We start from the raw sequence: 27,200 nt of genomic DNA on the forward strand, positions 1-27,200 counted from the left end.
TGCACTAAAATCAAGGTGTCTACGTTTTATTTTTGTTACTCTATTTTATGTATTTCGCATAAAGAAGATTACCGAAGAAGATATTGAAGGATGTATCATCACAGGGGTCGATTTTATAGGTAGATGTTTCATAATGATGTATACGAGTGCTGATACAAACTATTATTTTAGGGGGAAATGCCGAAAAATGACCTTCCCCATCCCTCTATGAATGAATCTACGGTTTTGGATACGAAAAATTTCTATAACTGCTAGGTTGACAATAAAAAAGCCCCAACTCGATCAGAAATAAGGCACCTAATAGCCAATAAATTTCGTAAGCAATTAAAAATTTACTTTCTTTAAAAATAATTTATGCATTGAAAAGACTACTAAAATCGTTTACAATTAATACATAAAGTGGTTGAACATAGTGTGGACGGATATTATTGACGGCAATTTAGGGGGGGGGGTCATGACCCCACTGACCCTTCCTTTGTATCCGCGCCTGGATGTATAGAAGTTGATGTTTTCTTGTTTTGGAAAGTAGCTAATTATTTTCTCTCTGCGTTGGGTAATAATGAATTCCAGACGCACAAAAAAGCAACGGAAAGCAAATGCACGGAAGGAATGCGACTCCGACTCCTAGATTTTAAAACGTCCGACTCCTGCTTTTTTATTTTTTTTCAATTACCCCCCCCCCCCCGCATCGGAAAGGGGGGAAAACCTCTAAACAGAAATTGAAATAAATTCCTTTTCATGAAGTTTTCGCGTTGTATTTTATTGTTAACCTAAGATGCATACAATGTAAGAAATTAAATTTAAAAATCAAATTTTACAACACTTACTATTTTAAAACTGAGATTACTTAAAAATCCTATTTAAAAAAATAAAAAGGATTAATTAGATCTTTATTTATGATTAATGAACAGATGTTGATCAAATCGTGTGCTTTCAATCTTCGAAAGCTGTAACTTGCGAAAAAATAAACTTTTTTTACCAAGTCAAAAAACCTTTCTTGAGAGGGAAAGGTCAACCGCGGGTGAAACCCATCTGGAGGATGACCCTCCAAGTTAATTTTAGGGTTTATAAAAAATATAAATGCAGAAAAATTTCCCCATTAAATCTTAAATTATATTTCATCTATAAAATTTAAGCGTAAATAGGGCTCTATATCACGAAGAGAGGCCGGGTACATGTACGTCTTGAGCAAATGTTACATAAAATGCGGCGTATACAGCTTTGTACGAATAGCTTTTACTATACCTACATTTTTAGTTTAGTTTTAATTTTAATTTTATAAGCTGCTTTAGAATTAACCTTAACATGAAGATTTTAAGAGTAACTAAAGTTATTGAGTGTTGTAACCAAAAAATCATATACTTTTTATTTTTTAAATTTCATACACTTTAGTGAGAATCAAGCTAAAAGACATAGTGTTTAGATTTAAAAAAAGAAAAAAAAAACAGATATATTCAATTGGATCTTTTGGATTTGTGCTTTCGCGCCAACACTTATTTGAATTTACCGAACACCTTCAGAAGTTTCTTCCCGAGCTACGCATCCCGACTTGCTTTACTACTTTCTGAGGTCGAAGTAAAAAATATATTAACATTTTTATTAGAAAGTAATCACTGTAAATGTTAGGCGACAAAACCGTTTGCTGACAGTTGCTATTAGTTAAAGAAAATTAAAAAAAAAAAAGCAAACTACTGGGTTGGTGGAAGGAGCTATTACAGAAGGTGAAAGTTCGATAAATAAAGAAGCCAGCTGGTTGCCAATGGGAGTCATTTTCTTATTAGTAAGTCTTTATACATAAATCGAAGCAATATGTAATCGGTTCTTTAAAAAATATAAGGAAAGTAAGTGAAAATTAGGAGGAAAAAAAAGCCCGGAGTCGGAAAGTTGGTATGCTTTCCAACAACTCCGACTTAGACTCCTTTACCCCAAAATCGGTCCTACTCCGACTCTTCAACTCCGACTCCACAGCCCTGGTCAAGAGTAGTACGCAAACACTGAACCAGGGACACAAAACTTTCGTTGCTTTCAGTGGGACACCAGCAGGTCAAAACATTACATGAAACACTTCGTTGCGTCTTTAACTTTTTTGATGTTTTATATAGATTCTTCTTTATACATTGGAAAAGAATAAAAATAAATCTCTAAATATTGCTTTTTATGAGTTAGTTTGCATTGTTTTTCGGTAAATTTACCAGATTCCATAATTAAAAAAAGAAATCCAATGATGAAAAAAATATTTATTAGCAGAAAAGCTGGAGGCTCATTGGGGCGCGCTGCTTTACTTTTTCAACTCCACCGCAATTTGGTGTAAAATCCGACTTCCACAGTACACGCATGGCATAAGGACCTGTTAATAGGGTAGGTAACCATTCACAGCACAACAACACAAAGAAATGAAATGGACAGGTGAGAGAAATTACATTCATGTCCTAGCATGAATGTAATGTCTATGAATGTAACTACATTCGAGCCCAGAACCTCCCCATCCGTTGTCAGACTTCTCTGACCACTAGACAAGGGGGTCGACGAGAAAAAGAGTTTTCAAGTTTAATGTACTTACAGAACTATAATAGAAACAAGCTTAATATTGAGCGTGATTTACTGCTGTATTTGACCAAGCTAGAACCAAACATTGACCACCTTTACCGGTAAAAACAATTCCAGCGTTCCCACCGAGAAATTTTACGAAATTCTATATCTGCTTCATACACACTAACAGATAAAATGTTCATTATTATAGAAGTTCTTGTTTTTAATTTATCAATTTACTTATTCTTAATTAACAGTGAAACTGTTACAAATATAACGCATTTTAGTTTAGAAAAAAAGGTTTTGGGAATGTGTATAGTTAATGACTCACAAAAAAGGGTACATATGGATTGAGAAATATCCTGTGGTGTCGAATTGAAAATGACCAACTCCGACAACCATGGACAGGGCCACCGAGAACCAAGGCGGGCCTCTTGTCAGTTTGGTCATCGGGCTCCCCTCCACCCCTAAAACTTGCCAAATTTATGCAACTCTGATTCCGAACCGGGTCCCTAGTTTCTGACTAGGCTGACATAGCCTCTCGTCGGTCCTGATCAGGAAATAAATTGACTCCGACTTCATAGCCCTGGCAGACTTGTGGACACGGAGGGAAATGACTCCGCCTCCTACTCTTGAAAATTTTAACCCTCCGACTCTTTTAACCACTAATCAGTCTAATCAGACTCCACGTCTTTGACTCCGATAAGCAGTTCTAGTTATGGTTGATAAAATATGTGTGTTTGCGGCATTTTTTCCCTTTTGCTTACCAAGAAAAAAATCGCATTTTGCTAGTCAATGTTTCTATGAAATGTCTAAGTTGCAAATTAAACAAACATACAACAAAATACTAATACAGTATTCCATTCGTCTACTCTTACCTTTTCGTAATTACATTACGTACATACGTCTATGTTGCTCAAATTTCTTAAAGGAAGGAAAGCTGTTTGCTCTTTGATTTAAAATTCCGCTGTTGAATTTCTAATCAAAGGAATCGAAGTTGTACACGCTCTTTAATTATCGAGACTCAGTAAAAGATTCGCGCATCTGTTTCAAAGCTGCCAAAACTTATTGGTTTCTGTGCAAATATTTGAGTTGCTGAATTACTAATGAGCTGAATTGATCAAGTTTCTGAATTCATACAGTAATGTTTGTGGAAAATTGCGTTTGAAGTAGTATCAATATTTTCTTTTCACCTAAGGAATCCAGAGACGATCAACATAGTTATTTAAAAAAGTTTTTTTTATTTTATTTTTTTAAGTAAGTGTGAGTAGCAAACGAGAGAAATAACCAACAAATCTAATTTTCATGCATTTAAAAGTATTCAAAATGTAAATCTTTAACCCTTTAAACACCATAGCCCAGAGGGTAGAATAAGGATTTTTGCAGTGTTTCAAAAAGAAAAAGAAAAGAGTATAGTTTTTGAACAATTTTTTTTTCTTTGCTAACTTTAAGATCCTTATGTCTGTATACACTCTACAACAAAAAAATCGACGCACCAAGAAGGAGTGGTCCGATTGAGACGAAAATTGGTGGATAGAAAAACAATGCACAAAATAGTAAATGATTAAATTCTCAGAACAATAGAGTAATTTATGTCAGAGCTGCAGTAACAAGTTCAATAAGGTATTGACCCACCTCTAGCCTGGATACAAGCTTAAGCACAGCGTGGCAAAGACCGACAAAGCTCCCGGATGGTGTCCTACGGTATTTTCTGCCAAATTCGCTTCAATTATCGAACGAGGTTATCAACATTCCTTGCCAGATGCAATCCCTATCCCATCATATCCCAGACATGCTCGATGGGAGAGAGATCTGGCTATCTAGCAGGTCACGGAAGAGTTTGACAAGCTCGCAAACAGTTCATAGCAACACGTGCTATTGCAGTTTAAAGCAGATACTTTATTTTCCCCGTCTCTATGTCTTAACTTTTACTCTTGAACCGATTATAAAAGTGAGAATGGACGCAAGTGTCTAATAAACTTATAAGACTAAGATATGGTAATTAAGAAATTGGAAAAGTAAAATAATTTCCTAAAACTTTACATTCAAACCGTGTCAATGGTAGGGTATCCTAATCTATAAATGAACACGTACGCACATGTATTTTTAGAAACTCGTAATATCGTTATAAACTCGAGTATTTGATACAAGGGATAAAAAACTTCTTTTTTCGATGTGCTTGATTATTTAAAAATAAAACAAAAACAGAGTTTTGTAGTTTTGATTTGGGTTTTCTTGGTAGGGGGGAGGGGCTGGAGGATTAAATAAAAGATGTGTATAGTGTGACTCTGATAAGTTGCTGCGATGTGACCTTGACAATGTGTACCACTTTTCGGCGCTATAGGAATGCTGTAAACAAAATCCAAAACGATACTGAGTATTTCTGTGTAACTTTTCGGGATTTGAATGGTTTTTATCCACTTCCTGGAAAAAACAAGTATAATTGTCAAAAAGTTTCCTCAGTGGTTTCAAGTTGCTCGAATGCAGACTTCTCACTGCTGTGAAAAATATTTTTAGCTCCAGTTTAAATACGCAGAACGTATATTCGGATCATAGCATTTTGTTGTGAAAGCAGCAGTTTTTAAAATGTAAGAATAACTAAAATGACAACAGACAAGTGAAGCAAGTGATTTAAAGGACACAAAGACATTTTTTCACATTAAAATGCATGCCCAAGTTAAGGCTGTCTGGTTGTCTCCTTTAGATGCGCGTGGATTGCTTACTAATCACCCCCGCGTAAAATGGAACTCGACGTTCGAGGAGGCGTGGCGAAGTGCCTTCTCGCGAAAGTCGGACAATACTTTTGTAGTAGCTTTGCAACAGAACTCCAAACTCCATTAAGCGCCAATTGCACGTCCATGTTTTCGCTTAAAGGCCTATAAAAAAGATAAATTTGACAAGGTCATAGCTTAACTTATCAGAGCCACAGTCAGTCCAGTGAATGAACACATCTAACGAGAGGTCAAATACAACAGTTTCTAGTTCATTCCTTTAATAACAAAGGAATGAACTAGAAAGACATTACAGTTGCTAATGCATTTATGAACAACTCTTACAACTCGATCTATAAAAACAAATTTTGAACTGTTCATCCACTGGAGTTTGTTAATTGTTATTCGTTCCTTGAAAAACGCATGCATTTTTTCTTTTGTGTGTGTGTGTGTGTATGGAAACCCCTTGAACTTTTTTTGGTAAAGGGACTGTTTAAAATATCTTCAATGCCAAAGGGTAGAATTTATCTTAAATAAATAATTTTTCCAAATTTTTTATTTCAAAAAACTAGAAGAGGAAAGTATTTATTCATTGCATTCGATGTATCCTTGATATGAAATATGAACCTTTTAATTTCGATCAACAAGCAGAGCCCTGAGTTTATTCATGAAAGAAAGTACACAAGCTCAACAAAAAATAATTTTATTCAGCATCAAAATTCATGACTTACATTTCAGCATGAATCTATTAACTAGAAGTTCATATCAAAGTGACACGCGAAATCCTTAAAATAAACATTTTTCCGGCAACACAGATTTCAACGCTCTTCAAATAATGCAAGTTTATTATCATTCTTTGCCGGCTTTTGGAACGAAAATGGGCATCAAGGGGAGTCCCGGTTATTTCTCTGAAGCCAAGAAACAAAGGATTCTTTTGTCCTTGACGTACCCTTACATGTCTACAGCCAGTAGACTGAATGCAGCTGTCACACTTCAACAGCATGTTATCTCATTTCATATTCCGTCATAAATTCATGGCGGACATCATTTTTTCATTCACAGTCGGTGTTTCAGCGAACAATCACAGATGGTTCATCTATGAAAGAAAACTAAATAAAACTCTAGTTTACATTGCATCTAGTTATAACAAGGTCAGATGAAAATATTTGACTACGTTAAAATTTAATGTTGATCCAATTTTTAAAAAACAAAATTAGTTATGGTGAAATTTTAAAACTTAGTACTAGAGAAAACTATATGTATAATTATACATACACTATACACGCAACATGAAGATATAACTAAAAAAATGAAAGATGGAAACAAGAAAAAGATTAAAAAATTACAAACGGGTCATTCCCTAGTGACTAACGTAGCATTCGCAGCTGATTTTCTTACTCTTTTTACTTACACCGGGAATAAAAATAAATGTTTTTTGATTTAATTTGCAGATTTAAAATGTACAAAGTGACTATTTTTCATTTCTACCAAGAATTTGAAGCAAAATAAGCACTGGCACGTATTTTTTTGCCAAAAAAGGCATCGTGACTAACGTAACATTTTTGCAACCCTGAGAAACAATGCTTATGTTACGAGGCAAATTTTTCTGAAAGTTACGCAGGCATTTAAAATTGGTCGATATATTTGTAAGAGGTAAACAGTCTATTTTTAAAAATATACTACAGATTTATTACACATAAATCTTTTTTGGCCCTTAATGGTGCGTTTACGAAAAACTGTGTGTGACTAACGTAACGTGACTAACGTAACCATCGGATAACAAGCAATGAATGCATATAAAAAACTTTTTGTAATTAATCTTTTGCTCTTATATTACTTTTACACTTTTTAGGAACCTCCTTTGTGCTGCATTATGGTTCTTTCTTTACTTTTTTTCTACATTAGTGTAAGTAATTAAATGGAAGGATTCAGTTCAATTAACTCAATCTGAATGTGCGAAAAAAAAATAAATAAATAAACAAATAAAAAAACTGCTTTTACTAACTGAATAACATCTTTTTTGGGCTAATTAAATCTTAAATATCTCTCTTTTAAAAAGTTACATTTATACAAGTTGATACTTTCACCAAATTCTAGTATTCTGCGATATACTAGTTATTGTCATAAGAAACTCCGTAGTACTTTTCAACGGCATATTATTTTTTAAGGTATCCTGATTCATCGAACGAATAGTGTTGTGCATCCTGAATCAAAATGTAACATTGAAAAAAAATATTCAAACATTTTTGCAGAATGAATTTTAATTCCGGATATCACCGCAAATGTTTGAATTTCTAAATGATCATTCTTGCATTTTCTGAAATATATGGCAGCAGTGCTTAGTCTCACTGTATCATGTAACATCTTCAAATGTTTTCCAACGAGCTGCCATTACTTCATTTTAATAATAGGTGGAGATGTATTTTCTTAAAAATAGACGAACTTCTTTGTTAAAACTGTCTTTCTATTTTCTTAATTATTTAGCTTGGATTCTTGTGTTGAATGCACGCACATTCAGCAGAGTACTCATTTTGCTTTACTCACCCTTTTTTTTAACAATAATTCTTTAAATTGAAAGTATATTTTTAAAGACCTTTAAAAAAGTATTTTTCTAAATGGACAGAAGGTCTACAATGTAATTTTACTGGTATTTTTCACCCTTTATATTTTTTTATCAATATAGAATGCCTACTTATTCAAAATTGTTCATGAAAATGTACATTAAATTAAATAAGTTTTAAATATTATCAGTCATTTTTAAAATGTTACGTTAGTCACATCTCAAATGTTACGTTAGTCACACTAATTATTTTATATCTACTGATACAAAAATAAATATTTTGCACTTTTTAAGTAGATATGACACAGATGTAAGAAAATAAAAAGTGATGTTTGGTTCAATCATCTGGTTTAGTTTTTATGCAGAAAATAGTTCATTTTCGTGACTAACGTAACGTAAATATTTTCAGTGAAATAACCAAACTAATTAAAATACTTATCTTATAATGTATGCAAAAAGAACAGTCAATTTTATTGGGCCAACATCTAATCTTTTAGAATAAAAATAGTTCTTTTAAAAATTTGAAAAAAAAATTTACGTTACACAAGAAAACTTAGACGCATGTTTTTAGCGTATTTTAAGCCTTTTCCACAACCTCGCACGTTTAGAGCTAGAAGAAAAATACCGAATGAAATTTTTGCAAACTGTTACTGGATTAATGTACTAGAAAGTATGCTGAATGAAATGATAAGTCACAATTAGGGCTTTGTTGAAAAAAAATTTCTGAGGTTGAGGTTGACATTTCTATGGAATGACCCTCTAGTTAGTCACAAACTGTGAACCCCCCTAACTCCCCTGGAAACGTGACTTCGTTCATAGACAACCACCGACATTTAATAATTTAAAATATTGCTTTTGTTGGGTGCCACCAAAAGCTTGCACTTTTTTGCACTGAAAAAGGGATTCCCGGAAACTCTGAAACAAGCGTCTGCAGTTCACTGCAAATTTGTGTATTTATGACGTTGTTTTCCCATTGTTGCATCAAAAGACTGTATCAGGATGAAGAGTTGATCAATATAAATTTCTATTTTTCAAGGGCAAACAGTTTTCATTCACCCTCTCTAGCTTATTCGTGCTTTTGTGTTTTTCAAGTTAGATATTTTCGTGTAGGCTTGGTTTTCGTTTGTCATCATAGCGCTAGAAAAATTTAAATTCTGAAAATTTGTAACTCCTTGCTTTATTTTATCTTTTTATTTATAGCAGAAATAATGGCTCCTAAAATCGTGGGAATAAGATTTCACTACTATGTTATGTTTTTCAATTTGAACGCAAATTCAATAAATGTTGACGCGTATAGAAATGTCAAAAAAAAAAAAAAAAAAAGAGAAGCAACTTTTTGAATGTTAATAGTATTTTTTTTTTTCAACAAATGCTTGTACATGTTTATCAGTTTCATAAGAAATGTCTATATAATTAATTTTATTTATTTTATCATTATCTAAATTAATGTTAATCTAAGATTGCGCTGTAATGATTGAAAACTAACTAATAACACAAAATGCCAAGAAACAATAAATATCCATATTACCTACTCATAATTTATATATATATATATATATATATATATATATATATATATATATATATATATATATATATATATATATATATATATATATATATATATATATATATATAATATCTATTCGAGAAAAGCAGTTCAGTTCCATTTCGTAGCTGTTTTTTCTGAAAAAATGAATTCCTTTTTCACATAAAATTATCCACAACCCAGTATTCCATTATTTCTCATAGACGTTTCAAACTCAAAAATTTGCGAATTCACACCTGATATGTATATTATTTTAATGTAGAATAATAAATTACCCGTTTACTTCTCATGTTACAGTCTCCTTTACAGGAGGAATAACCTTTCCAAGAAGTCATATTCTCTTCTTTTCCATTTTAATAGTAGAACCTTCTTTTCATCAACTAAAAGCCATTCTTGATTTTCGAGACGGGGTATATGGATCTGAAAAGAAAAGAAGTAGTTATGTTTTCGTCTTATATATATTTTCTTATTTGCTTAGTATTATGATTATTAGTTACGGAAAAAGTGAATAAACAAAAACAAAACTTACTGTTTTTAAGGCTTCATCCACATCTTCATTCCTTGGTTTATGGCCATCTATGTTACTGAATGAATTGGAATTATTTTCATAGTAGAAATATGCCTTACTGTATTATCTCCAGAATATTTTCCAGCTTTTGAACTAAGTAACCATTGGTGATATGATCTTTGAGAAAAACACGTTTAATTCTTCAACAAAAATTTTGTCAGAGATGGTTTAGTGTTTATTTTAATATAAGTACACAAATAAAATACACTTAATGCATTATTGAACTAATAGTTGGCGGTACTTTTACTCTATATAATTACTCGACGAAAGTTGCGAGATGTTACAGTAAGATGTTAATTATGCGCAACAAACTTTATTACAATAAACAACTCTTGTTGTTTATTGTAAAACGTTTTTATTTTTCTTTGAAAAATTTTATAATAATTTCTAAAACAGAAGTTTCCATTTGTGCATTCTGCAGTTTTCGAAGGACTTTTATTTATTTCCAATAGTATAAAAGAATTAAGTGTAGATATTTTGTTAGGTGCCCGTCGATTTACGAATTCTCTTTATGTATGAAGCCTAGTTCAAAACTAAGCACTCCTTTGAAAAAAGTATTTTACTAAAGTTTCCTGGAATATTAGAAGATAGAACAAAATATAGGGCTAAGCAAAATAAAAAAGCAGCTGAACTGTTTTATGTTAACAATAAAATAGTTGCGTGAAATAATGAAGAAATAAAATAAAAATCTGTAGGAAATTACTTTTGCAGCAGAAACGACATAAAATAATTTATTCGGTCTCTAAATCATCATCTAAGTCTTTAGACTGTATTAACGATACTATTTTGTAAGTAAATTTTTGTATTTTGTTATGTAGAATACAGAAATCAATTCAATCCCTAAATTATTTCTTATCTTATGAAGATGATGTTGATTGAAAAAAACGTCATTATTCAAAAGATATATGCTGACCTATCAGAGTATGAAAGCAAAGTTTGTGAATAATTCCAACATTTTTTTTTTCTCGCCATCTAATTTTTGCAGTAAAAATACTATTTTGAACAATTAAAAATAATTTCCTTTATTGTAAGACAGCTTTAACATAAAAATAGTTTAATGCCGCATTTTTTATGAAGAAGTTATATGCTATAGAAAGACGTGAAAATCAATATTTCTCATTAGCTATTAGTTTCAAAATTACAGAAATATTTAAACATTATAAAATTTCATGCAAATGTTGCAGCTTTTCGGAAAACTAGCAGATTATGACTGTTGACATTCTTATTTAATTATAGACATTATTATAATAATGGAAAAATATCTACGTATTTAAATCCTACTATTGCTTCGAATGGCAAACCCTACATGCAATATTATATATCAAACTTATAGCTCTTTTGAAACAAAATTGACATGTATGTATATTAATCGAAGAAATTAAAAATATATGAAGGGAAATGTTAATTTAATATTATCAATTGAACATAGAGAAGTTCTGGCATCTTCCCTTTTAATCCGTCACTGCTCAACTGTCATTAAAAATATTTTTCTTCTGTAGAAACTAAATATTTAGATAAATTATTAGTTAAACTATCTTACATACCTTGAAGCTCCTCATAAATTGGTTAGAACACTGTCCGCTAATTTCTTACCTGAAGTAAAAGGGAATCTTCGGCCAAAACGAGAATATTATGTTTTTATTATTTTTTTAAACTTTCAGCTTTAAGTATTTAAAAGTGTCAGTGCTGGAAGTATCTTATAAAGAAGTTTGATACTAAACTAAAGACATTTATTATCTAAGTAGTCAACAGCGTATGTTAAGTTTTAGAAAAAAAATAATGGAAATCATGCTAAGGAATAAAAATGTAAAATATAGGAACATACTGATTCTAATTGAGTTTTATACCTGATTAGTTCCCTCAATTTGAAAATATTAGGTAAGCAGATATACATACACGCATGTACAAAAACCGATTTTTGTGTGGAGTTAAATGATATAGCTGTACGTTTCTGTAATTTATTATTTACATATTTTCCCCCATCAATTTTAAGGTTTTAACTGTTTGTGACGCAACAAAAATATAAAATCTAGATCTCTTAGAATTTTACTTTGGACACACGTAACTTCAATATTGGATGAACAAAACCTGTAATTAAATACAACCTAATATGCAATACAAGTTAGAAAATGCATTCAATCTCACACTGTTGATTTCAAAAATCAAACAATATTATTAAAGATTAAAAAGAAATGAACATTGAAATCTCTTACTAAAATCAATTGTCATATGAAGATTAACTGCAGCAAGTTTTAAAATGAGAGAACTAATAAAAAGGAGTTTATTGTAGTAACTAAGGTAATTCATAAAATACATCGCCAGCTCAGACATTCCAGCCGAAGGCTGCAATTTCGTGCTTATTAGCACTCACCAGCCCGGCATAGGAAGTGACTGAGCTAGAGGTGGAAAACCTCTTAAGGAAGCCAAGAGTGCCAAACAAACTGGTAGCTAATATAAAATTAGCACTGATCAAACGAGTGACCGAAGCAATGGTTCGGTTCAACTCGAAAATTGAATACAAGTTTTAGTAAGTTACCGCCCACCGTGCTAATATTATATTAGCTACGGTGCCGTACCGTAAATTTTATATTAGCTTCTATATTAGCTCACCGTGCTAATTTTATATTAGCTACCAGTTTGTTTGCACTCTTGATTTCAGTAAGAGGTTTTCCACCTCCAGCTCAGTCACTTCCTGTGCCAGGCTGATGAGTGCTAATAAGCACGAAATTGCAGTCTTCGGCTGAAATGTCTGAGCTGGCGGTGTATTTTATGTATTTCTGCCATAAGGGCCCTGGATACAGGGCGGTAGCTTACTGGAAAAAAATAAGGTAATCGAAATAACCGTGATAAATTTTCTACAATAATGAAGTTAGAAATATGTTTATCAAGAAATGTATTTTAGAATTATATTTTGATGCATTAATTTGATACTTTTTACATGTGCAAAATTTAAATATCTGAGAAGCGGGTTAAATCTATTTGGTTTGTAAATAGCTCACATAGTACTTTTAAACCCATTCGACAGCAAGAATGTGTTTTTTGCGGTTTCATTCTGTGATATTGTTTTTTACATTAATATTGATATTCTTTGCTAATTTAGAGATAAGTTTACATGTGTAAAGTAGAAAGTATTATGTAAAAGTATCAGATTTCGGATCCTTTCAGTTAAAATTTTGAAATAACTTTTGCTTTGTAATAGCGAATAAAATGTGTATTATGGTGAGCATCATGTTATTTATTCTTGCTTGAAATTCCCTTAAATACCGGAACTGAAAGAATAGAAAATTGTACAAAGTCAATTTTCACCTGTATTATTTGTCAGCTCTATCTGTGTAAGGTATCGGTTGCAAGCTTCTCCGACTAATCGTTGGATGAAATAATCGAAAATAGTTAAGCTAGTTTTTGAACATGAATTTGTAAATCTCTGGTTTGAACAAAAAGCCGGATCACTTCTTTGGCCTGATCCTTGAGGAGAAAGAAGTTATTCCCCAATTACGGTAACTTGGTTATGGACAAAATATCACATTCTTCAAGAACCTGATTTGAGGGGTTCTAAATGTGCTGCATGCCCAGCATCACATTCATAATATTTCAATAAAATATTTAACAATAGGAAACAGCGGGGAAAATCGCTCAAGGCTGTTGAAAGTCATTTTTTGTCTGCTTTCCCATAAGAGAAAAATGTAAAATACGAATTGTCAGACTATTTATCATGGCTTGAATGAGAGTGGTAAAAGGCATTCTAACATAGTTTTGTGTAAATGAAGGTTTTGTAAAAATATTTGCAATAAATCAAGATTGAATGATTTTTAACTTCATATTCCAGGAACAAGATTTGTTTTTAAAGATAAGTACTTTTTTTATAATTTTTTTTTAATCAAAAGTTATTTCTAACTTGTTTTAAAGTCGCTTTAAATGACTTATACCACTGTCATTCTGCATTTACGATAGGTTTACTAAAGAAAGTCAAATACATGCAAGGATTGTTATAATTCAAAAGATAGCAGAAAATTCTCATTACTGGTTCGATTCTCGGAATGAAAATTGCCTTACACCGCCGTCATTCTGCATTTATAATAGGTTTATTGAAAGAAAACCAAACACATGTAAAGACTGCTATAAATCAAAATATTGCTGACAAAATTCTGGTTACTGGTTCAAACATCAGCATGAAAACTGGCTTACACCACAGTCATTCTGCATGAACGATATGTTGAAAGTCAAATGCATGCAAGGACTGTTATAAATCAAAACATAGCAGAAAGTTATGACAACTTGTTCAAACAGCGGCATGAAAACTGGCCTACGCCACTATTGTTCTACCTTGAACATCAGTTCAGGTTACTGGACAATTTTTGCGTGTTTCTAATGGCCAATATATTTTATTTATTTTATTTGAGCAGTTGGTACACTTAATAGAATAACTACAGAAGAACACTGCCGTAGGCAGGTAATTATCAGTGCCTGCAAAAATGAGTTTTCGAGATATTTGAAAAAACTCGTTTCGGACTCAAAATGACTATAAACGTAACTAAATATTAGAATTCGACTTTTTTTTCCAGTCGAAACCAAATAAACAAATTTTTAAAATAAAGCTAACGTACAATAGATGACAATAATGTAAAAAAGAAAATAAAAAAAATGAAATATTAGCTGTTACTGCCATTACGGCAGAACACAAATCCACTCTTACCTCAAACTGTAAAATTTTTGACTTACACTACTATCATTCTGATCCGTCCATTTATCTAAGATTTTCTCATCTTTATTTTAAAACTAAGTATGTCAGTGGTTTTTCTTTCATATTTCAAGTGTATCCTAACTATCTCATTAATCACAGATCTACCACTCGAATGTTTGATCAGTAAGTATTATTATAGTATTAGAGAACTTTTCGACTAGTTATGATCAATGACTCTCATTATCCTATTATGAGTCTTTTCAAGCAGAATCATCGGCTGATAAACATTGCAACAAAAAAGATGTATGCGAAACAGTCTGCTGGTTATGATAGATTGCTTTTATCTCTGATTTATTTCTTAAAGCTGAAACTAACATTTGTTGGAGAGAGATTAACTGCACAGTCTGTTTCCAGCTTATAACTATGTTTCACAACCATGCTGATTTTATAGAGCTAATAGACAGAAAAATAAAGTTGTTGCGTCTGGCTTCAAATAAAGGAAGTTAATCTTTATTTCTTTTCCAGCCAGAAACCTTAATTTATTTATATTTCCTGTTGAGATGGCATGTGTTCTAATCTACTTTAAGCTATCAAAAATGTATTTAGAATGCAATAAAGTATTTTTCTCATGTCTAGGTAAAAATCACGTAAAGCGAAGAATAAAAGATGAAAATCAATGGCTGGTTCTTCAAACATTTAAACTTTACTAATTTTAACATTACATTTATCTATGCATTGAAGACAAACGTAATGAATGCATCCAATTACAACTCATACATCTGTCTCAAGATATGTTAAACGAAGAATAAACTAAATTTTGTGCATGATTTTCAGAAATAATTATATAGTTCCCTTACACTTTAGAAATTACCCCCTTTTACACCTTAGAAATTTTATTGCCCCTGAAACATTAAATTACAATCTAATTCATCAAATTATATGTTCAATTTTATAAACCTTTCAAACATCAAATTACATCTCAGCAAAAAATAAACATAAACTAAAAATTATTCAAAATGAAGAATTAGTAATGAAGATTTGTAAAGTATTCACGTTTCCGTTTTAGTAATCAATGACATTTTAATCAGTAAGGAACTGCACACAATACAAGAATGTACTGTTCACACAGCACTCAAAAAGCCATTAAAAAGTCAAAAGAAAATCATGCAAATTTATGCAGAGTATCTTCAAAGTAATTAAACATTTTTTTTTTTCAAAGTAATTAAACATTTTTTTTCAGACCTACCAATAAATTTCGATTGATAAAGCACGGAATAAAAAACATTAAATTCTTAATTATGTTTGTCTAAAGCACAGAAAATAAAGAACACATTTTGGAAATTTATGCATGAGTCTTGAAGGGTAAGATGTCAGATGGGTAAAAAAGAGTTATGGTTTTATGATTCACTGTAAATTATGATCAATAAAGGCACTACAGAGAGGTGAACGAATTTACTACTCATATGCTCATATCAGCATAGCTTATATGTAATCCTCATCAAACGAAAAAAAAAAGATTCATAGATGAATCTTTAAATTAATTAAATAGCCGTAATTTTAAAGTGCTGACAAAATTTCTGTGAATAAAGCTTTGCACCTCTGCACTGAATGTATCAAAATATCATCATGTATACCGAAAATTCAATAAAATTGAAAAGAAAATCTGAAGATATCTGTATTATTCTTTAAAATTAATCAAGTAAGAAAATTTTGGTCAAATGAGCCGCGGTAATTTTCGACCACTAAATCACAATGCTCAATGCATCAAATAACAACGAATATGATTTTAAAATCTTAAAAATCAGATAAAACAAAGATTTAAATTATGAAGATTTGTAAATGCGCCTTTGAAATAATTATGACTTTATAAACTCCAATATATTTCAAACGTTTGAGCATTCATTGTACTGAATCTTTCAAACTGCTACTAATATATTTGATTTCAGAACTTCAATACTGGAACAGAAATTCTAAAGATTACTTAGGTGCTTTTCAAAAATGCTATTCTTAGCTCATTAGTTATCGGAAAGTATGCTAATGTACACTGCAATACACTGAATATAGCATTATTGAATATATAACATTATTTTCAAGTAAAAATTTATCAAAAAATAATGATTAATGGGATATGATACTCCCAGAATTTTAAAATATTTCTTACATAAAGGATCGATTTTTAAGCTAAAAATAGTACACAGTTGCCACTGATAGTTTGCATCGAAACAAATAAGTATAAAAATACGTTATGACGACAATTTTTAAAAATATTACTTTGCAAGCAGAAAACATAATGAATAGAACTTGAACAACATTTTATTGTGTTAGTTAAAACATGAATACAAGCTAAAGATAATCGTCAGACCGCACCCTAAAACGGTTAAACGTATTACAAAAAAAAAAAAAACATTATTGAATATATAACACTATTTTCATGTAAAAATTTACCACAATAGTAACCATAAACAAAAAGAAACTAAGTCAAAAATCAGCATATTGGAACATAAGCTAATTTTCGTGATTTTTTTTTTTTTTTAATACATAATAGGAAGAAACAGTTTTATGAAAAATATTTGAAAATAAGAAAATGAAGGAAAAAAGAAAACAAATCTCTTAGAATAAAATGTAAAAATCAAAACAGCCAAAACTAAGGTTAAGAAGTGCCAAAAAAAAAAAAAACTCTAGAACCAAAAAACGCTTTTTTAAAGTAAAATTATTTCACTGAAGCATTCCGTTTTAACTGAAATCTTAATGCACTGCACGACAAACGATTCATGCATAATCATTGAATATTTTCTGGAATAAAACGTTTATTCTACGTACTTCTCTTAATTTATGTCATTAAAACCATAGCACATATCCATTTGCTCAGTTTTTATTCAGAGTTAATAAAAAATGTGTTATGAACTTAAACTAAATTTAAACACATCTAAAATGATAGTTGAAATAAGAAATTAGTACCTCCAAACTACATTATTAAATAACAAAAATTAATGATAAATTCATACATTTAAGGGACTGAAAATGTAATACCACTGAAAATTTATGCAACAAGAATTAGAGATTATAAATAAATAGCAGGGTAAAAATCGGTTTTTAGAAAAATAGATGGCAAACTTGTATTTTTCTTTTACTGTACTAGTTTTGAAATAGAGCGTTAATTATAGTTCATGCTTCAGGCTAAAGAAGCTATTATATGGTATTTTGGGGTATAAGAGGCTTCAGAAAGTCCCTCTTAACATAATTACTTTTAACACTAATAGTTAAATAAATCCCTTTAAAACTTTGCTAATGATAAAGCTGAAAGTCTGGATGTCTGTGACTCGCATAGCGCCTAGATTGTTCGGCCAATTTTCATGAAATTTGGCACAAAATGAGTTTGTAGCGTTGGGGTGTGCACCTCGAAGTGGTTTTTCAAAAATTCGGTTTTTGTTCTTTTTCTATTCCAATTTTAAGAACATTTTACCGAGCAAATTACCATAACTTGGACGAGCAAATAAACACAGCAAATTGGCGAGAAATTCATTATCCATTACAGTAAAACCTGTGAAGTTGACCACTTTTTTCAGGCACGCAATTAGCCCTTATGATATAAATCAACCTCTGTAAGTTGACCACCTGTTTAAGTGGACCGCTAAAGTAGTGCACCGCAAGTGGTCAACTTACAAAGGTTTCACTGTATTTGTAAATAAACAGGCGAACCAAAGGAACTTTTATACGGGCAAAGCCGTGAATAATATCTTTCATTTGCGATGATAGAATAATATTCTCTTATAATAAGGAGTGTTTAGTTATTTTAGAACGCATTAAATTAACTTGGTAAAATATAAATTTAAATTTTAAACAGAAAAAAAAGGTTTATACAGCTTACGATTTCAAGGAATCATTAAAAAGGAAGAAACAAATACAAGTACTATAAAGTAACCAATTATAACGGAATAAAAGGATTAGCGTTCCTTTGTCATCTCCAAGGTCGCATAAAATGTTGGCTTTCTTTTCTGCGAATTCACTTTACTCGCGGTTGAATTATTATATTTCTTAAATTTAATAACTATTTGCGGTAATGCCGCTTGTCAGAGACATGATTTCTTAAAACTATTGAACTTCTTTGCTGTAACTAAATATGCAGGGTATTAATAAGTCTTGCACTGATAAAGAGATCATGTGTTTAAATAAATATTTAAAATTTATGCAAACGAGACAGTGAGAAGTAAAGGGATGTAAGTGGTAAAATCAAAAAATTGGAGATAACCAGTACACATGGTAGGTGAACCTCTCCCCTGTCTTGGGGTAAGAAATGATACTAGTAGCCCTGGTAGTTGCTACTATACAGCATGATTTAGGGGGGAAAAATCAATGAAAGTCTACCTAGGATGTTATCTTTAAACGTGTTTTACACAAAACTTGAAAATGTTCACTTACATTCCTTTGCTTCCCACTGCCTCAAATAATTCTTTTTTTTTTAATGTCTATCCTTATGTCATCAAATTGTTTTCCCCATTATGACAATAGTGAAATCCCGTTACAAGGATTTCCAATATAACGAAATAGCCATTTCAACGAAATAAACGTTCAGTCCTAATTTGTCATTACATTGCTTGAATTCAATTACAACGAAATTCCCGTCGCAGCGAAAGAAATTTGCATCCCTTGAATTTCGCTGTGTTTGGATTTCATTGTATTAGCTAAAGACATGAAGGTCAACAAACGTCGAAAACTGAAAGTCGCGTCTGTGAAAGAAGAAACACACATGGACGTCAGGAGATGGATTTTGAGGGTCAACCCCCAAGAAAATTGGTTTTAACACATATCGCAAATTCTAATATAACTTTTCTATCCACACAAGGACTGTTATGACTAATCCCTTAACACCGGAAGGAAACCTTTGTTTACGCTACAGCCTGGAGCGAAAATGAAAATCATCTAAATCTTCTTATATCTGCAAAAAGTGTGCACTTAGAGTTGTAATAAAGTTGTGATAAAAGCGCGTTTTTGGAAATAAGGAGAAAAATAAAAATAAACTTCGATTAAAACTTTTTTTTAAATGAATTTCCTTTATAACACCCTGGTGACTTCAAGACACCCTGTACTGTATTGCTACATCTATACATGTTAGTCAACAAAAAATGATTAAAACAATAAATATGGGAAACCTGGGTAACTTGATGATAAATATATTACAGGCGCAAAAATTGTGTCGAAGAAATAAACATACACAAAGCAAAATCGTACTGTTTCATCCTTTTTCCTCAAGCTTTTTAGCACGAAGGGTAATAAAAAACTAAGTTCATGAATTTACAAAAACGCCAGAAATCCGGGAAACAGTGTCTGGTCAGCTGGTTTTATTTGATGTTGTGTTTTTATTGCTTAAACCCAAATAACAAAGATTGCGTTTTTACCATTTTTCGTGTGCTCCTGTACGTTACAACATTTTTCAGGAACATGTCCATAGTTTTCATATTTCCGTAAAAGCCCCATTCGAGTCATTTCTTTCACATTTAATATTTTTGGTTTTTGCTTGTAGTTACAACAATAGATTCCGTTAACGGCAGGGTTTTCTACATGAGAAATAAGTTTTCTGAAAAATATCCTCCGGTCTGAAAGAAAGTGCATAGAGGTTGCAGTTATATCACAAAACTCCACGAAAGAAGATAGACTTGAAAAAACAAGACTACGATTCAATGTTTTTTCAAGATCAAAACAATTACTAGGTACGAAGTATGCATTTTACAACACGCATTCTGGTTTAGTAGAAACGTTCTTACCTTTCAAGCTGGGCTTCTTATTTTTCCGAACAGGAGCAGCAGGCGCTATATGGCGAGTGTGCCTGTTGGCTGTGGTACCATTTCTGGTGGGCTTTACGGATCCTTGTCCAGGAAGTTTTTTTGGGAAACACATCATTGGTATAGATGTAAAAATCAGAGCTGCTCCTACTATGAAAACCCCCAACCACCAAGCTCCAATCCATTGGGGATCGTCAGAAGTAATTCCTGGGTTAGCTGAAAAATAATACGTATATGTATATTTTATATTGATAAATACATACAGCCGTGCATCGCGTCGGCTTGTACCGAGCAACTATTAAGAATAAATAAGAAAATATATAATAAATAAAGGATAAAGGGAAACGAGTATAGCACTTGGTTTTATTCAAACACAGCATAGATTTGGATGCAATAAATATAAATTGATTTTGTCTTGCTATCCATAACAACTCAGTTTCACAAGGGCAAATAACTCACACAGACAACATGAACGAAAAATATGTAAAACATATTGTTAGACATTTGCTTTATGTTATGAATAAACCAGAAAACCTATTTTTACCATAATACACGAGCATTAGCAGGCCTCATTACCTATATGATTTCTGTGCTATATAGAGGGGGAGGGGGAATTGCTCAAACATTATTTGCAACTACTTAATTACCTTTTTTAAGGTAATATTGACCGCTAGAATTAAATGAGTCATCGAGTTTGTATCCCCATTTCTTCAATACTACATTATTTTATTGGTATAAAAGATACAAGGAAAAAAAACTTTTTTCAAAACATACCTTCCAATTACAAGCAATCATTGACTTTATAAAATTCTTGGGATTGGATACTTTGTGGATATTTTGTTGATATTTTGTAATGTATTAGAAAGCTAGAGGTATTATGACTTTTGAAAATTGGCGATTGCATCATTTTGTTTTTGTAAGGAGATCGACTTGCTCATTAAAAAAAAATCTCTTAAGAGCATTTGCCTCCGTATGCCACAAATGAAGTACAGCCCACCAGTTTAGAATTTAATGCTATTGTTTTTTATTTGTGTAATTTGGTTTCTCAGATTAACCTACTTTTGCACGTTTCAACTTTAGCACATAGTTCAGGAGTCAATCGGGAACAAAAGTGTAGGGGCCTGTTAGTAGTTCCTTTGGCCATCTATTGTAACTGGCACTGACGTCATGCTCTTATATTTGGAAAACAACGGGTGCTTAGAATGACAATATGTGTATCTCTTGATTTCTTTAGTTCGTAAAATATTAAAGATTTTTTTTTGAGAACGTGGCAGAGTAACGACAACGACGTTGAAAACGATTCCCACTGGCATCGATAGCTTCTCGAAGAAGCCATCGATGAAGAACCAGAAACAAGGCAATATTAAGAGTTCAGATGGTTAAATACAAAAAAAAAATCGTTTTAATTTGCTAAAATGGTCTGCAAATTTAAATCATTAACAAAAGTTATGCTTAAAAAAATATTTATTTTAACAGCTACAAAGCTGAAATGTAACCTAAGACTTTCATATTAAAAATATTAATTTTTTGTGGGGTAAATTTTGAATGTACGCATGAAATGAAAAACATTGTTACTGTTTAAAATAAAAACTATCGTTTTTCTAATTAAACACTAGCTCCAGAAATCAAAAATAATTATCTACCCTGTTAAGGATGCTGAATAATTAAGATTAAGATGTTGCTATAGCAACCGCACTAATTGCCGGATGGATCGAATGGCAGATAAAAAAAAGTATAGTTAAAATAGAGAGAGTTTTGCGTTAACTATTCTGTTGTTGGTATTTTAGTTTAACATTACGTGTGACTTGAGCAAAGCTTAGAAAATTGCATACAAATGAAAGGGAATAATGAAGTTATAGAAAAAATTATAAGCTTTAAGAGGATGACAAGTATATTATTATCATTTAACTATTTTAAATATGATAGTTTTTATTTAGAGACATTTTGACCAAAAAATGATTTTGGGAAAGCTTCAATCGGTGTATATTTTAATCTTGAAACAAAATTTAAAAAAATGATGGTATATAGAAATATTTTTGCCTTTAAAAAAATGATGTAAGACATTGATCTAGAAACTATCAATAAAGAAAACAACGTAATAAATGTACATATTTGCAACAAAATATAATTACCTGTATCGGGGGTTCAATGAACCATATATTCAAAACAAAAAATGGTGGGGTTTCTGATATTTATTCGTACACTGTAAAAACTATTCAAAAACGTTCCTGGAAAAAAATGGGCAGCTACTGTGCCCACTTTCTGCCAGTAACATATCTTGCAAAAAAAAGGAACGTTTTCCGCTAAAATTCAGTAACCTTACTGAAATAATCCTGGGAGCCTCATCAAGAATTCAGAAGTCTTCTCGTTTAAAGCCAGTCGTGTCTCTGGAATCTTCAGAGTAACCTTAGGTAGGTATAATATAATAGCTTGGCACTTCCCTGATTTATCAAGAAGGTTCCAAAAGCAACAATGCAAACATAGCCCAAACATAAAACAGAATAGCAAGTAAGATCAACTCGCCTGCAATTCTTGCCAAGCTACAAAATCCAAAGACTTATTCGTTTACTTTGGGAGCTTAATCAGTCTGGAAGCGCCGAAATCAAACTGAAGCCGATGCTCTTAATAAATACGCTCAGTTCATCTTTAAACTGGGAGCTAAAAATTGTTTTTACAATGGCGAGAGTCTGCATTCGGGCAACTTGTAGCAATTCAGGAAATTTTTTGGCAAAAATACTTGATTTCTCAGGAAGTGGAAACAAGCCTGCGAAATCACGAAACGTTACACGGAAATAATCAGTAAAGTTTCGGAATTTTCTTACAGTGCATATCTTGATAGTTAAGATAAGGAGAAAAAGACGGTCATTGTGGACTTTTGGATAACTGTCCAACAAGTCTTAATTTACTCCCTTAAAAAAAGGCATTGGGTAAAATCACCCAATATGACAGTGCTACCTAATATGGGGTACTGAGTTTTCTCATTTATTATTACTTTTTTAATTCATGCATCCGAAATCTTCAGAGAATGTTGGAACTAGTTGTCTAACAGTTGCCTCTTTGTGCTGTGACCTGCAATTTAGTCTGAGCGGCAGGTGTGGAGGGTATAGGTGTTTGCTAGTTTTACAGTTCAATTTTTTTTTTTAAATAATGATACAGTAATAAGGTTCTACCGTTTTTGCGTTGAAATATGGAATTTTAAAAGTTATTCTATCTTCTGTAGGAAGGCTAAGTACGTATATGTTGTCAGTATTCATTCGATTTCAAGCATAGTTAATGCATGTAATTAAGAATGAAACTCAGGTTGGAGAAGCATGCATTATAGGGCAGGGGGTAATATCCAGAAAAATGAGAAAGAAGAGGCAAAACAAATTTCCTTTTCGTTAGAAAGGAACAATAGTGAAGATGAAAATGGTGCTGTGTGGGTTCAAGGCACAAGGTAATCTTCAAATGATCGTAAGCAAACCGTGAACTAGGTATCAAAAGGGTCTCAAACCGACTCATTTAGACTGCGCTGGTAATCAAAAAAGGTTGTATATTTGAGGTGAAAATAACTGAAAAACAAAATGCAAACAATTTCTTTCAAGTGCTATTTTTGTGGTACTTCACAATAGGAGTAATCCAATGCAAACAAACCTTTCAACGAGTTTTTAAAAATTAAAATTCATAATTAAAATTTGCTGGTTTAAGCTTTTGAAATAAAAGGATCTTATTACAGAATACTGAATTTCATTTTACGCTTAATTATACAGGGTGTTCTTTTTTAACTTGCAAGACCTTTATTTTCGCAATCGTTAGTCTTAGATGTATACTTCCAATTGCAAAAATGTTCAAAAGCAGATGCAGAGTTAAGATATTGAAAGTTTGAAGCTAAAATAAAAATGAATAAAAAAATACACAATTTTAACTTTTTATACGGGCCCTAGGTCCCCTAACTAATGTTTAGAGAAATAATCTCCATTGAAAACTATTACTGACACAAAAAACTTGACATTTTTGCGACCAAAACTCAAGGAGATATTTCAGTTCAAAGTATTAAGGGACCATACAGAAGATGAGATTGGAACTTATCGCCCTTTCCGAAGAATGACAGGTCGTGAAAGTAAGAAAAATAAGATATTTATACTTTTCATTGCTATTCAAAAAATAAATGCAAATTCCGTGATACGCAAAAACACACTAGAAAACCTCGAACAATTTGAAATACCACACTCTATACACACATATCATTTTAAACACTTGTTAACCGTTATATTTTCCCCCAAAAGATGTTATTGACAGCAAGTGAAAACTGGTCTAAGTCACAAAACGCTGCGTTTCATATCTCGGTGAGTAATGGATGTACTAATTACAAACTTTTTCTGCTGGAATTATATTTCAATAGAGATTATTTCCCTAAATGTAAGTTAGGGGACTTGGAACCCGTATAAAAAGTTAAATTTTGTACTTTTTGACTAATTTTTATTTTAGCTTCAAACTTTCAATATCTTAACTCTGCATCTGATTTTGAACATTTTTGCAACTGGAAGTACACATCTAGGACTAACGGTTGCGAAATTAAAGGTCTTGAAGGTTAAAACGGAACACCCTGTATATTTTTTTCTTAATCATATTAGTCGCAAGTGACAAAAGAAATAAGGTATCCCGTATTCTGTGCTTTTATTGTATCCCCTAACTACAGGTTAAGTACATCTAAATTAGATTTAGGTTAAATCTAAAGTATTCAATAAAAATAGTTAAAACTCATTTTGCTAACAGCTTTTTTTTTCTTTCACAAACAACGGAAATTAAATTTCTGAAGTAGTGATCTCTTTCCCAACCTACACTGTTTATTTTGAAAACTATCTCAATTTTGTATGACAGTCCATTCTCATCTTCGTGCTGCTACGCTTATTATCTGTTAAACATCCAACCGTGACAGCATGCTTGTTGACTTTATGACAAACAATTCAAGAAGTCAAATAGCAATGTGAATATCAGACAAGGCATCAGAGCAAACTCGGAGCTTTCTAGCTAAAGAGAGGGATGAAACTACAAATGAATGAAACCCGAATGCAGAAGTAGAAAATGAAGGAGAAAAAAAAGGGAAATGTTTTCTTTGCGTCGTGATAGTTGTCTTTACTGAAAGCAAGAGTTCAATTTCGATAAAATATATGGATAATGTTTTTTTTTTATGTTTTTATTTCTGCTTAAAACGATGCAGCTCGTTACTTAAGAGTTTGAAAGATGGCTTTACTCTATTTTAAATTAATGAAACCTAAATTATTTTCTAAGCTAACATACAAATATTAGATTAAAAAAAGAATAATGATAAATTTACGAATACTTGCTATATTATCCGCAAAAGACGTTTCTTCTTACATCTTAAAATTAATGCAGCTCAAAGTGCAGCAAAATATTATCTTTTTTTCATGCGTAAGAAATTATAAATAACATTTATTAAAGGAGGGGGCATTAACTACAATATTAATTATAATCATAAATACGTATATATATTTTTATAAATAAAACACAAACTCCAAATGTTCGAGGGAAACTCAAAAATTACCTTACCGATTTTGTTGAAAATTTCAGATTTTGATGGTTAGTGCTGGGAAGGTTTAAAAAAATTAAATGAATTGTTCTTTTCTGAACGCGTAATGTAATTTAAGACTTAAAATTGGATCTTTTAACTCGAAATAGCTATCGTATCGTCTCGATTTTAGTTTCATTGGAAATTATAATTTAGACAAATGTTTCTTCAACTTCAAGTTATACATAAAATGTAATCATTGAGTTTTCTTTCAAATATATCTCTACATAACCAATTTTTATTTAAAATTTTTTATTTAAAACTGCAGTTAGTCTTAAAACGTCTGTAGCCTAATTCACTTTTAAAAACAAAGTTTTGAAATTTCAAGTACCAAGCGGCTAGACTTTCATTCTAACCTGTCAACGGCACGAAACAACTTTTACAGAACACATATTTCTTCAGCACAGTTTTCTATATGAATTTATGACTAGTCTTGAATAATCCTTAACTAAAAACATGTTTCAGTGCTTTGCTTTCAGATTTACATCATTTAAAATGCAATGTTTATTTTCTGGTACGTTATTACTAAGTAAATATTTACTAAGTCAAGGATACAGCTAGGGTATTTTCAAAGACGTGAAAGTACTTTTTGAACCTTTTAACAAGAAGAAAAATTTATTTTAGAGAGGGTAAAATATGCAAAATTAGAAAAGGGGACGACAATAGTGATCAATTCCATAATAAACTATGTCTCTAACGTATAATAGACTATGGCAATAAAAAGGAGTTGTGTACTGTTTTGATGTTGATGAAAACAGTATTTCTGATTTTCGACGATTTGTATTAAGAAAAGAAATTGAAATACAATATTTAAAAATTTTAATTGCTATTTGCCCCTCTTTTACTTGATGCTAAATTTTTACTTAATATACCATTAATGAAATTGCGCTTGACTAAATTTTGATTCGTATTTCCGATCTTCAATGTGTGTAATAAGCTTGTTAGGGGCTGTCCATTAATCATGTTTTTTGGCATTTTTAACCCCCCTTCTCCTTAGTGATACATGGTGAGGTTGAAAACTACCCCCCGCCCCTACTACATCTCGTGTATTTTTAGTACCTACGAAAATTATTATTATTTTTTTTTTAAATATTTATAAAATACAAGTATAAGTATCATCTCATAATGAAAGACTACAGTGATAACAACAGATACTATAATAATGAAAGTTATGCGAAAAAACTATTAAAGTAGAGTGTCCTCGGACCACAGAGTACCAAGACTTTCTTCCATGCCAACAACTGGATGAGCAT

General features: G+C 31.6%; 1 protein-coding gene across 2 annotated transcripts in view; it reads right to left on the reverse strand.

The window, feature by feature from the left end:
• LOC129231823 (solute carrier organic anion transporter family member 74D-like) overlaps positions 1–27,200 on the reverse strand; it is a 264,635-nt gene that overhangs the window by 33,983 nt on the left and 203,452 nt on the right. For both annotated transcript variants that reach the window (XM_054866204.1, XM_054866203.1), the window contains exon 6: positions 20,361–20,594. In XM_054866204.1, coding sequence (XP_054722179.1) covers positions 20,361–20,594 — 234 coding nt within the window. The remainder of the gene's footprint in view (positions 1–20,360; positions 20,595–27,200) is intronic.

Source organism: Uloborus diversus, chromosome 10 (genome assembly GCF_026930045.1).
Source record: "Uloborus diversus isolate 005 chromosome 10, Udiv.v.3.1, whole genome shotgun sequence".
NCBI lineage: Eukaryota > Metazoa > Arthropoda > Arachnida > Araneae > Uloboridae > Uloborus > Uloborus diversus.